The 14,129-nt window shown below is 38.7% G+C and overlaps 1 protein-coding gene across 1 annotated transcript in view; it reads left to right on the top strand.

Annotated features, from left to right (window-relative positions):
* The first annotated feature begins 946 nt into the window (after positions 1-946).
* Positions 947-14,129, top strand: part of LOC128666278 (olfactory receptor 1019-like) — a 28,819-nt gene continuing 15,636 nt past the window's right edge. Inside the window, exon 1 of the mRNA XM_053720765.1 lies at positions 947-1,893. Within this exon, the coding sequence (XP_053576740.1) occupies positions 947-1,893 (947 nt within the window). The remainder of the gene's footprint in view (positions 1,894-14,129) is intronic.

Raw genomic sequence — 14,129 nt, 5'->3', positions numbered from 1 at the left:
CCTTGTAACACTAACGAGTCACATGACACCGGGGAGGGAAAATGGCTAATTGGGCCCAATTTGGACATTACCACTTAGGGGTGTACTCACTTTTGTTGCCAACGGTTTAGACATTAATGGCTGTGTGTTGAGTTATTTTGAGGGGGCAGCACATTTATACTGTCATACAGGCTTTACACTCACTACTTTACATTGTAGCAAAGTGTCATTTCTTCAATGTTGTCACATGAAAAGATACAATAAAATATTTACAAAAATGTGAGGGGGTACTCACTTTTGTGATATATATATATATATATAAAGATCATTTTCTTCTATGTAAAGAACATTGCAATGTGAAATATTAATAACTTACTTCAGGTTTAGCACAGTTGGTCTACCTTGGTGTAGGGTCAGCGGGCAAGGGATAAGTGCTATTATTGAGCTTCATTGAAGTTTATGATGAGAAGTTAGTATAATGGTGATATTTAACATCCTGAAGTTAGCAGGTATCAGGTTTTCACTCTAACACTAACTTTTTAATTTCAACTTGTAATACGTGCACCAACCTGGCTATGTTAAAATTTTACAATAAGAGCAATTAGTGTGCAAACAACCCAAACTCATTTGTCTTGGATGACTTACAAGCCCTGCTCTGAAGCAAATGATTGCACAGCAGCAGGGGGTGGGTTTACACAAGCTAGAGCAATGTTACATTCCAGGAGCCAATGTTGTGCCAATGTTGTGTCGAAGGGAAGGGCAGGCACACATTTTTCGGGGAACCTTGTCTGCGCAAACGCTAAGAAATGGGGGCATACACAATTATAATTGTAATAAATATATATGTGATTGATGTTGACATTTTCAGGTAGAAAATACAGACGATCCAAAAAATTAACAGATTTATAACCAATAACTAATACATACTGTATGTTTGTTAATTTTAATGCATTAGGGAGAAAACCTTATGGATATAGAAAATGTGACCCAGTTCTCTGTTTTTCATCTTATTGGTTTCTCCGATCTCCCTACATGGAACTTACTTCTTTTACTGCTGTTTATTTTCTCCTTTTTAGTGTCTTTGGTTGGGAACTCTGTCATCATTTTGATAATCATTTTTGATTCAAGTCTGCACAATCCAATGTATTTATTTTTGCTGAATCTGTCATTTTTGGACATTTGTTCTATTAATGTTACAGCCCCACAAGTTATGGTTATATTTGGCTCAATGTATTACACAGTTTCCTTTGCAGACTGTATTTCGCAAGTATATTTTTACCTTGTCTTCACTGATGCAGAATTCTTTCTTCTCCCAGTCATGGCATATGACCGTTATGTGGCAATATGTAGTCCACTTCATTACTATAAAATCATGAAGAAGGAAGTATGTATTCTACTGGCAGTAGCACCATGGGCATTTGGATTTATCGATATGTTATCTTGTACTATACTAACATCTCAGTTGTCCTACTGCAACTCTCACATCATCAATAATTTTTTCTGTGATCTTACTGCCCTCATGAAATTATCCTGTAGTGACACTTCCATTATTGAGCTTGTTACGTTTGTTGAAGGGGTTGTCTTTGGTTTCACACCTTTTTTCATTACGCTGACCTCATATGCATATATTATTCTGAATGTGCTGAAGATTAACTCAGTTGATGGCAGAAGAAAAGCGTTTTCTACATGTTCGTCACACATCACTGTTGTCATTCTTTTCTATGGGACAATCATATGTATGTATATGAGACCATCTTCAGACTATTCACCTGCTCAAGATAAACTTTTTGCAGTTTTTTATACGACTACTGTTCCAATGTTAAACCCTCTAATATACACTTTAAGAAATCGTGATATAAAAAGGGCAATTTTAAAAGTATTGGTTAATAAACATAACCCTTCATTCAAAGATAGGTAAATGAATATACAGTAGATGGAACTATAATATAATTATACAATTATTTTTATGAAAAAGAATTTTAGTTAAAAGGAAATGAAACACAATAATTTATGTTTTAGTTAGAGCATGCAATTTTAAACAACTTTCAGGGCTAGACTAGAGTGTAGAACTATTTAAAGCTCCCATCTGCGTGTTAACTTCACTAGATGGAGGCTTGGGTTACGCTCATATTATGAGAGGAAAGTAAAAAGTTAGCGCAACAGTAAAAAAACAACATTCAAAAAGTGCAATTTTTATCAAGATCGTGCTCATAGACTTGTAGTGTGGAAACTTGGAAAAAAACACCCATACTTGTGCGCTATCCACCTGATTGTGTTTATTCAAGTGCAGTAAACATGACACGAATTAGGAATATTTAATTTTCCAATATTCTTCACATATAAGAATGTTCTTTTTATTCTTAAATAAATATTTCACTATATATCTGATTAGGTTTTGATACATATATATATATATATATATATATATATATATATATATATATATACATGTGTATGTATATATATATATATATATATATATATATATATATCAATATACATTTTTGCATAGAAAATTAGCACATCTAGGCAAGTACCCCGCTTACGATTCCCCAGTAAAACTCCATATACATTGTTACCAATGCACCAGAGGATTCTGGGTAAGATATGCAAATTAGACATGCACAATCTCAGGTTTTTTGCTTAAAATACTGTTTTAACACAGCAATCCCTTAACAGGATTATTGCAACAACACAAAAATCACTCACTAGATATTATATATATGTATATTTATGTATGTGTGTGTATATATATATATATATATATATATATATATATATATATATATATACTGTGTATATATATATATATATAAAGACATAAATAAATATAGATATATATATGAAGTAAAAATACTTATAACATATTCCCCTTGTCACATACTTTCCTGCGCCTCTCTCGTACAGGCCATTGGTATGGCCACTTCCTGCTGCTTTTTGTTTCTCGCGCCATTGGTGCTGCAATTACGTCACTGCAGTGCACCTGCACTATTTCAGGCACATAATTAACTCATCTTTGTGCGCATCGTTGTGTCACGCTGTGTGCATCTGTGTGTCATTCTTGGCACAAATCTGCTCCTATTTGAAGCAGCCTCATTGTTTCCTCCCTTCCCAAGTATAGGTTTAATCTGTCTTACCAAGGGTGCTCCTTTTCATTGTTAATGCTATTTGACTACTTGTTGCTGAATACTGCTTGCCATGTGACTTACTTTTTTGCCTTGTCGTTTGGTACCCTGAAAGTTTGGACTCTCTACCTGTTGCCAAATACTGCTTGCCTTGTGACCAACTCTTTTGCCTTTCCCATTGCTACCATGGAAGCTTGGACTGTTTACCTGTTGCTAAATCCTGCTTTGCTTTATGACCTACTCATTTGTCTTGCCCATCGGTACCTTGAATAATTGGACTGCTTTGTGACCTACCCTTTTGGCTTGTCCTCAGGTATTCAGGAAATTTAATTTTATCTTGTCTATGTGGCTATCCTTGCACTACCACATCATTTTAATCCTATTAACTTTAGTCCCAGGATTTTTCTTTATCTTTTCACTTGACACCAGAATATGAAGACTGCTAGAAAAGTTTGGTCTGATAGAGAAATATCCCCCGGACATAACACCCCTATGTGAAGAACATTGGAATTTATAATATATACACTAAAAACGCAGTTAAACACTTTATTTAATATGAAAATTGCATAAATATGATTTTTTTTATGTTTTTAGCTAGTTGAATGCAAACACACACTTTTTTAATTTATATATATATATATATACTGTATGTGTGTGTGTGTGTGTGTGTACAAATGTATTTATGTGTTTAAAAAAAACACACACATATAATTAAATAAATACATATGTACACACACACATGAGTATGTATGTATCTCTGTATTAAAGAACTTTGCATGTCTTTTTTTTCTTACATCTGAGACTTCATATCTTTGCGCCCTTATAACTTTTCAATGCAATGTTTTTTATATTTTTAATAATACAGTGTTAATATGAGTGTTATTGTAATGTAGTAAAACTTGTTGATGTGTTTTGTGCATTTTTTTAATCTAGCGTAACATTTAACCAGAGCTCTGAAGTCAGGCTAAAGTGTTTACTTTCAATTCAGAATAATTGCACTATTTCTGTTGCACGCAGAAAGCCGATAAATACCCCTTATGGTTATACAGTTAGCACGTCACTCGTAATCTAGCCCCAAATTTGCAGCTTTTCACTACTGCGAGCTAACTAAACACATCTGCATCAGCAGCTAGCTCTTAGTATTGCATTGCTGTTCCTGAGTCTACCAATGTATGCTTTTCAACTAAGGATTTCAAGAGAATGAAGCACATTTGATAATAGAAGTCAATTAGTTTAAGATTCATATGCTTTATCTGAATCATGAAGGAAAAAAATGTTTTTTTTATAAGCCTTTAACACCTTAATGACAACTGACGTACCAGGTACGTCATGCAAAAACTAACTGTTAATGACAATAGACGTACCTGGTACGTCAGTTGTCTAACAGAGTGCTGGAAGTGATCACAATCGCTTCCAGCAGCTCTGAGGGTATTGCAGTGATGCCTCCTGCAATACCCCACTCTGTGGCCCTCTCTGCCCTCTCTGTAGCGATGGTGCCGATGGTGCCGATGTCCGGGTGGGAGGAGGGAGCGTGTGCGCGCGTGCACGATACACGCGCACGTGCACGATGCGCACGCACGTGCACCGGGGGTGTGCACGTGACGCGCGTGCACGTGCGCGCATTAGCCACACTGACACCAATGAAGGAAGGAAGGGGAAAAAAAAGTAATTTTTTTTTTACATATAAAAGGATCTGGAAGGGGGAGGGGGTGGGGGGCTGCTACACTACAGAAATAATTAAAAATAAAAATAAAAGTTATAAATAAAATTAAAATACTTTAGTTTGTGGGGCCAAACTGGGTACTGGCAGACAGCTGCCAGTACCCAAGATGGCAGTAATTAGGTAGGGGAGAGGGTTAGAGAGCTGGAGGGGGGGGGGATCAGGGAGGTTGGTACTAAGGCAGGGGTCCATCACAACAAAAAAGTTTTTTTTTTAATTGCTCGCATTTGGCGGTGAAATGGTGGCATAAAATATACCAAAATGGGCATAGATCAATACTTGGGGTTGTCTACTACACTACACTAAAGCTAAAATTAACCCTACAAGCTCCCTAATTAACCCCTTCACTCCTGGGCATAAAACACGTGTGGTGCGCAGCAGCATTTAGCGGCCTTCTAATTACCAAAAAGTAACTACAAAGCCATATAAGTCTGTTATTTCTGAAAAAGGGGATCCCAGAGAAGAATTTACAACCATTTGTGCCATAATTGCAGAAGCTGTTTGTAAATAATTTCAGTGGGAAACCTAAAGTTTGTGACAAAATTTGTGAAAAAGTGAACTTTTTGGTTTTTTTTATCGCATTTGGCGGTGAAATGGTGGCATGAAATATACCAAAATGGGCCTAGATCAATACTTTGGGATGTCTTCTAAAACAAAATATATACATGTCAAGGGATATTCAGGTATTCCTGACAGATATCAGGGTTCCAAAGTAACTAGCGCTAATTTTGAAAAAAAGTTGTTTGGAAATAGCAAAGTGCTACTTGTATTTATTGCCCCATAAATTGCAAAAAAAAGCAAAGAACGTGTAAACATTGGGTATTTCTAAACTCAGGACAAAATTTATAGATTATTTAGCATGGGTGTTTTTTGGTGATTGTAGATTTGTAACAGATTTTGGGGGTTAAAGTTAGAAAAAGTGTGTTTTTTTCCATTTTTTCCTCATATTTTATAATTTTTTTTAGTAAATTATAAGATATGATAAAAATAATGATATCTTTAGAAACTCCATTTAATGGCGAGAAAAACGGTATATAATATGTGTGGGTACAGTAAACGAGTAAGAGGAAAATTACAGCTAAACGCAAACACTGCAGAAATGTAAAAATAGCCATTGTCATTAAGGGTAAGAAAATTGTAAAATGTTCCGGTCATTAAGGGGTTAATAAATATTATCCTTGTAAACCCAAAATCATAAAATTTCTTTAACAATTCATACCTACATGGCCTGCAGTTAACTAATTGTAAACTTAGTTTTGTTCTTCTGAATATTGTACTTGATACATATATGTACATTTTCCAGTATCTCGCTAAGGATAATTTGACTATTCTTGATTTTTTTACATAGAATATTACAGTATTCTTTATGATTAATTTTATTTTAAGTTAAAATATTAACAGGATATGTTACTTAAATAATTAATCACTTTCAACGGGATGCAGTATATCTGTAAAAAAGCTGATCAGAAAATCTGTATCTCAGGCATCTAAGCAGCTACAGATCCCGAAGACCCACCGTTGGAAAGGTAATCGCCTACGCCTAACCTTTCCAACAGTGTAAGTCTTGGAGATCTAAAAAAACAAAAAAAAAATTAAAAGTGCTTAGCACTCAAAGAGTTAAAATTATCTAAATCTTAAATGTTTAATTTTGCATTTAGTGCCCCTTTATAAAAAGCATATAACAAACAATTAAAGATAAAAAAATAATAATATATCATGGGATCATTATATTAGTCTAAATTTTTTACTCATCTAAGTAGACACTTTTGCAGATATAAACGCTGAACAACACTTATGACATTCTTTCTACAATTTAAATAAAATACTGTTCAGAAAGTTCTTCCCAACACTGTTGCAGAAGTTCCCATAATCTTGCTGCACTTGTAGGTTGCTGTGGTTTCACCCTTCTGTCCAATTTATACAAAACCAGCTCAATAGTGTTTAGGTATGGAGACCATGCTATGATTGAAAGCCTACTGTCTTGTTTTTGTCTTCTACGGTAGTCATGGTCTAAGATCTTATTGCAAAGTCAAAACATAACAAATTTCAATTTGCTACAAATCTTTATTAACCCTTTGAGTGCTAATGACGGCTCTGAGCCGTCACAGAGTTTCTTACTCTGGTGCTAATGACGGCTCAGAGCCCTCATGAGCACTCTCTCACCTTGAGGGAGATCTGGGGCTCCTACCCGCTCCTACCCCGGCGATCGTGCCTGTAGAGTGACAGGCATCACCGGGGCTTCACATGATGCGTGGTGACGTCACGCACAATGACGTGGTGATGTCGCCGCACAACTTTATTTATACTTAACAATGTTAGGTATAGGAGGAGGGGGCATGCTGCTTAGAAACCTGTATCTCAGCTCAGCTACAGACCCCCAAGACCCACTGTTAGAAAGGTAATCGCCTAACCTTTCCAACAGTGTAAGTCTTGGGGGTCTGTAAAATAAAAAAATCCTTAGAAAATATTAGCACCCAGGTGTGAAAGTGCTTAGCACTCAAAGGGTTAAAATAATGATCAGTTTTAATTAAACAAGTTTGTCAGAACTGATATTCTTGTATGCACTTTCAAAACTCTTAGGCCTAGATTTAGAGTTTGGCGGTAGCCGTGAAAACCAGCGTTAGAGGCTCCTAACGCTGGTTTTAGGCTACCGTCGGTATTTGGAGTCAGTCAGGAAAGGGTCTAACGCTCACTTTTCAGCCGCGACTTTTCCATACCGCAGATCCCCTTACGTCAATTGCGTATCCTATCTTTTCAATGGGATCTTTCTAACTCCGGTATTTAGAGTTGTGTCTGAAGTGAGCGTTAGAAATCTAACGACAAAACTCCAGCCGCAGAAAAAAGTCAGTAGTTAAGAGCTTTCTGGGCTAACGCCGGTTCATAAAGCTCTTAACTACTGTGCTCTAAAGTACACTAACACCCATAAACTACCTATGTACCCCTAAACCGAGGTCCCCCCACATCGCCGCCACTCAATTAAAAATTTTTAACCCCTAATCTGCCGACCGCCACCTACGTTATCCTTATGTACCCCTAATCTGCTGCCCCTAACACCGCCGACCCCTATATTATATTTATTAACCCCTAACCTGCCCCCCACAACGTCGCCGCCAGCTACCTACAATAATTAACCTCTAATCTGCCGACCGCCACCTATGTTATACTTATGTACCCCTAATCTGCTGCCCCTAACACCACACATGGATTTCCATTGCATGTAAGTGAAACTACTACATCCCACCCCTTCCCTTAAGGTCTCATTGTTTAATTCATGTTTAGGTCATTTTTGGAATATCATTCTGGAGAAGAATGGAAATGGATGTTTCTACCTTATGTTCACACCTTCTGTAAATACATAATTATATATATATATATATATATATATATATATATATCCATGTGTCAATTTATATTGGATGTGAGAAACATTGATTTACATTTTATAAGTGAATATTACTATATGTACAGTATCCTACAAAAGTGAGTACACCGCTCACATTTTTGTAAATGTTTTATTATATTTTTTCATGTGACAATTGTACAGCCTGTATAACAGTGTAAATTTGCTGTTCCCTCAAAATAACTCAACACACAGCCATTAATGTCTAAACCGTTGGCAACAAAAGTGAGTACACCCCTAAGTGGAAATGTCCAAATTGGGCCAAAAGTGTCAATATATTTTGTATGGCCACCATTATTTTCCAGCACTGCCTTAACCCTCTTGGGCATGGAGTTCAGCAGAGCTTTACAGGTTGCCACTGGAGTTCTCTTCCACTCCTCCATCATGGAGATGGTGGTTGCTAAAGACCTTGCATTCCCCCAACATCTGTTTGAGGATGCCCCACAGTTGTTTAACACACCTGCTTCCCATTCACACCTGAGACCTTGTAACACTATCGAGTCACATGACACCAGGGAGGGAAAATGGCTAATTGGGCCCAATTTGGACATTTCAACTTAGGGGTGTACTCACTTTTGTTGCCAACGGTTTAGACATTAATGGCTGTGTGTTGAGTTATTTTGAGGGGACAGCAAATGTACACTTTTATACAGGCTGTACACTCACTACTTTATATTGTAGCAAAGTGTAATTTCTTCAGTGTTATCACATGAAAAGTTATAATAAAATATTTACAAAAATACTGTATATATTGTGTAAAAAGGAAGAAGGTTTGAAGAGGCGCTGTATTTTAATACTTAAAATAGTGTGATTGAATGCAGCCATCTTAAAAATATGTGTCTAATACTGCCCTAATCAGTAAAACCACAAGTGAATCAAAGATATTGAACAAGAGTTTGAGAGCCACATACAGTTATAAGTTCCTTACAAAATACACACACACAATAGTATAATATTGCAAAAATAACAGCTTATTAGGCATATCTAAAAAGTCCAGATTTACAATGATATTCTAAAACTCTATACAGCAAAGTGTTTAATAAATGTTAGATGGTGTTTTCCAATAGTTGTATCGGTGCCCCAGAGGGTATCTACTTAGATTCTCTTACCCCAATCCTATGAGGCAAGTTCCGCACAGTGCAAGGAGAGCTCAGAGGAGCACCCGGTTCACTACACTTGCTTCTTGGAATATGGAAATCTTTCAGCTCTGTGTCCTGCAGACATACAAAGAAAAATAGAAGCAGAGAGATCCATAAATAGTGCAACACTGTATATTTATATATATAAGCGAGGTATAAAAGTCGTTACGCATACATTTAAAAACCTCAAACTAATACGAAATATTGGATAGCATAAAAGTCTTAAAACGTAGTATTACGATGCTCCTCCACTCTGCTGTGGCCATTGCCATGGACGCAGGCAGTCCTCCTGTTGTTAGGGATGCGGCAGTGTAACTGCAGCACGTTGATTACATCATCACCGCCCACCCTGTCTTCCTTATGTAAGTGCCACAGTCTCTCTCACCTGTGCCCAAGTATAGGTGTTACTTTGTGTTCTCCTGGGTGCTGTATTTCTGAACTACTGGATTCCTATACTGATACTGAACTCTGCTTGCTTGACTACTCTGCTTGCCTTAACCCCTAAACTACTGGATTGCTATACTGATATTGAACTCTGCTTGCTTGACTGCTCTGCTTGCCTTAATCCCTGAACTACTGGATTGCTATACTGATACTGAACTCTGCTTGTTTGACTACTCTGCTTGCTTAACCCCTGAACTACTGGATTGCTACTTTGTTGCTGAACTCTACCAGTCTGACCATTCTATTGGTTTACCCCTGAACTGCTATACTGCTGGAAATCCTTTTGTTGCTGACTCCTGCCTGTTCCCGGTCCTAATATTGGTTTACCCCTGAACTGTTATACTGCTGGATATCCTTTTGTTGCTGACTCCTGCCTGTTCCCGGTCCTTCTATTGGTTTACCCCTAAACTGCCAAACTTCTGGATTACCTTCCTGTTGCAGCTGAGTACTGCCCTGCCTGCTGTGAGTACTGCTTACCTCATTTTACAAACTCTATCTCTGCTCTGGAATATTTCCTATCATTCCATTTGATGCCGGGATAAGACTACTTGCCAAGTTTGGTCTGATAGTGGAAAATCCCACGAGCATTACAAGTACAGTTCGTATATCAATGGACACTCTCCGTGTGCGTGTATCACACCATATCCTACACGACCTGTCAGTTTAAGCGGATGTAACATCCTATGGGGTCAATTTATTAAGCTCTTTATGGCACTTCAGGCTCGCCAGAAACAGCAGTTATGAAGCAGCGGACGTAAGACCGCTGCTCCTTAACTGGTCCACCTGCACTGAGGCCGCGGACATCAATCCGGACATCAATCCGCCCGATCCTATATGATAAGGCTGCTTGACACCCCTGCTTGATTGGCTGTGAATCTGCAGGGGGCGGCATTACACAAGCAGTTCACAAGAACTGCTTGTGCTATGTTCAATGCCGACAACGTATGCTGTCAATACACTGTCGGCATTCATTGATGTCTGTCGAACATGATCCGCTGAGCGGATCATGTCGGACAGACCGATGATAAATCGGCCCCTATAAATGTTAGCTATTCCTAATGCATTTCAAAGGGTTAAAGATTAGTTTCTTCTTCCTCAGAGGATAAACGTTTGTGAACTTTGAATTAATTTTTAAAAAACTATGAGGCTGTGGCACACCTCCATTTGCACAATGCTTCATGATTTATGAAACACTACCCCCTATCTTATACCCAATAATATACAGCTACATTAGAACAAAATTCTTAATACTTAAAACTTTAGGTTAGGGGTAATTCAAGCATTTGCATTAATTAATAAACAGATCATACTCTAAAATGTTTCAGATTAGCAATACTAGCACAGCATAATAACTTTCTCCAACATAGGTGTGTCCGGTCCACGGCGTCATCCTTACTTGTGGGATATTCTCTTCCCCAACAGGAAATGGCAAAGAGCCCAGCAAAGCTGGTCACATGATCCCTCCTAGGCTCCGCCTACCCCAGTCATTCTCTTTGCCGTTGTACAGGCAACATCTCCACGGAGATGGCTTAGAGTTTTTTAGTGTTTAACTGTAGTTTTTATTATTCAATCAAGAGTTTGTTATTTTAAAATAGTGCTGGTATGTACTATTTACTCTGAAACAGAAAAGAGATGAAGATTTCTGTTTGTATGAGGAAAATGATTTTAGCAACCGTTACTAAAATCCATGGCTGTTCCACACAGGACTGTTGAGAGGAATTAACTTCAGTTGGGGGAACAGTGAGCAGTCTTTTGCTGCTTGAGGTATGACACATTCTAACAAGACGATGTAATGCTGGAAGCTGTCATTTTCCCTATGGGATCCGGTAAGCCATTTTTATTCAGACAGTAAATAAGGGCTTCACAAGGGCTTATTAAGACTGTGGACATTTTCTGGGCTAAATCGATTCATATATTACACATATTTAGCCTTGAGGAATCATTTAATCTGGGTATTTTTGTTAAATAATATCGGCAGGCACTGTTTTAGACACCTTATTCTCTAGGGGCTTTCCCTAATCATAGGCAGAGCCTCATTTTCGCGCCGGTATTGCGCACTTGTTTTTGAGAAGCATGACATGCAGTCGCATGTGTGAGGAGCTCTGATACATAGAAAAGACTTTCTGAAGGCGTCATTTGGTATCGTATTCCCCTTTGGGCTTGGTTGGGTCTCAGCAAAGCAGATACCAGGGACTGTAAAGGGGTTAAAGTTAAAAACGGCTCCGGTTCCGTTATTTTAAGGGTTAAAGCTTCCAAATTTGGTGTGCAATACTTTTAAGGCTTTAAGACACTGTGGTGAAAATTTGGTGAATTTTGAACAATTCCTTCATACTTTTTCGCAATTGCAGTAATAAAGTGTGTTCAGTTTAAAATTTAAAGTGACAGTAACGGTTTTATTTTAAAACGTTTTTTGTACTTTGTTATCAAGTTTATGCCTGTTTAACATGTCTGAACTACCAGATAGACTGTGTTCTGAATGTGGGGAAGCCAAGGTTCCTTCTCATTTAAATAAATGTGATTTATGTGACACTGAAAATGATGCCCAAGATGATTCCTCAAGTGAGGGGAGTAAGCATGGTACTGCATCATTCCCTCCTTCGTCTACACGAGTCTTGCCCACTCAGGAGGCCCCTAGTACATCTAGCGCGCCAATACTCCTTACTATGCAACAATTAACGGCTGTCATGGATAATTCTATCAAAAACATTTTAGCCAAAATGCCCACTTATCAGCGTAAGCGCGACTGCTCTGTTTTAGATACTGAAGAGCATGAGGACGCTGATGATAATGGTTCTGAAATGCCCCTACACCAGTCTGAGGGGGCCAGGGAGGTTTTGTCTGAGGGAGAAATTTCAGATTCAGGGAAAATTTCTCAACAAGCTGAACCCGATGTGATTACATTTAAATTTAAGTTGGAACATCTCCGCGCTCTGCTTAAGGAGGTATTATCCACTCTGGATGATTGTGAGAATTTGATCATCCCAGAGAAACTATGTAAAATGGACAAGTTCTTAGAGGTCCCGGGGCTCCCAGAAGCTTTTCCTATACCCAAGCGGGTGGCGGACATTAAATAAAGAATGGGAAAGGCCCGGTATACCTTTCGTCCCTCCCCCCATATTTAAAAAATTGTTTCCTATGGTCGACCCTAGAAAGGACTTATGGCAGACTGTCCCCAAGGTCGAGGGAGCGGTTTCTACTTTAAACAAACGCACCACTATACCCATAGAAGATAGTTGTGCTTTCAAAGATCCTATGGATAAAAAATTAGAAGGTTTGCTTAAAAAGATGTTTGTTCAGCAAGGTTACCTTCTACAACCAATTTCATGCGTTGTCCCTGTCACTACAGCCGCGTGTTTCTGGTTCGATGAGCTAGTAAAGGCGATCGATAGTGATTCTCCTCCTTATGAGGAGATTATGGACAGAATCCGTGCTCTCAAATTGGCTAATTCTTTCACCCTAGACGCCACTTTGCAATTGGCTAGGTTAGCGGCGAAGAATTCTGGGTTTGCTATTGTGGCGCGTAGAGCGCTTTGGTTGAAATCTTGGTCAGCGGATGCGTCTTCCAAGAACAAACTCCTTAACATTCCTTTCAAGGGGAAAACGCTGTTTGGCCCTGACTTGAAAGAGATTATCTCTGATATCACTGGGGGTAAGGGCCACGCCCTTCCTCAGGATAGGTCTTTCAAGGCCAAAAATAAACCTAATTTTCGTCCCTTTCGTAGAAACGGACCAGCCCCAAGTGCTACGTCCTCTAAGCAAGAGGGTAATACTTCTCAAGCCAAGCCAGCCTGGAGACCAATGCAAGGCTGGAACAAGGGAAAGCAGGCCAAGAAACCTGCCACTGCTACCAAGACAGCATGAAATGTTGGCCCCCGATCCGGGACCGGATCTGGTGGGGGGCAGACTCTCTCTCTTCGCTCAGGCTTGGGCAAGAGATGTTCTGGATCCTTGGGCACTAGAAATAGTGTCCCAAGGTTATCTTCTGGAATTCAAGGGGCTTCCCCCAAGGGGGAGGTTCCACAGGTCTCAATTGTCTTCAGACCACATAAAGAGACAGGCATTCTTACATTGTGTAGAAGACCTGTTAAAAATGGGAGTGATTCATCCTGTTCCATTAGGAGAACAAGGGATGGGGTCCTACTCCAATCTGTTCATAGTTCCCAAAAAAGAGGGAACGTTCAGACCAATCTTAGATCTCAAGATCTTAAACAAGTTTCTCAAGGTTCCATCGTTCAAAATGGAAACCATTCGAACAATTCTTCCTTCCATCCAGGAAGGTCAATTCATGACCACGGTGGATTTAAAGGATGCGTATCTACATA

This window comes from Bombina bombina, chromosome 1 (assembly GCF_027579735.1).
Source record: "Bombina bombina isolate aBomBom1 chromosome 1, aBomBom1.pri, whole genome shotgun sequence".
Taxonomy (NCBI): domain Eukaryota; kingdom Metazoa; phylum Chordata; class Amphibia; order Anura; family Bombinatoridae; genus Bombina; species Bombina bombina.
The sequence above is the reverse complement of the archived record's forward strand: the minus strand, read 5'-3'. Positions and strand labels throughout refer to the sequence as shown.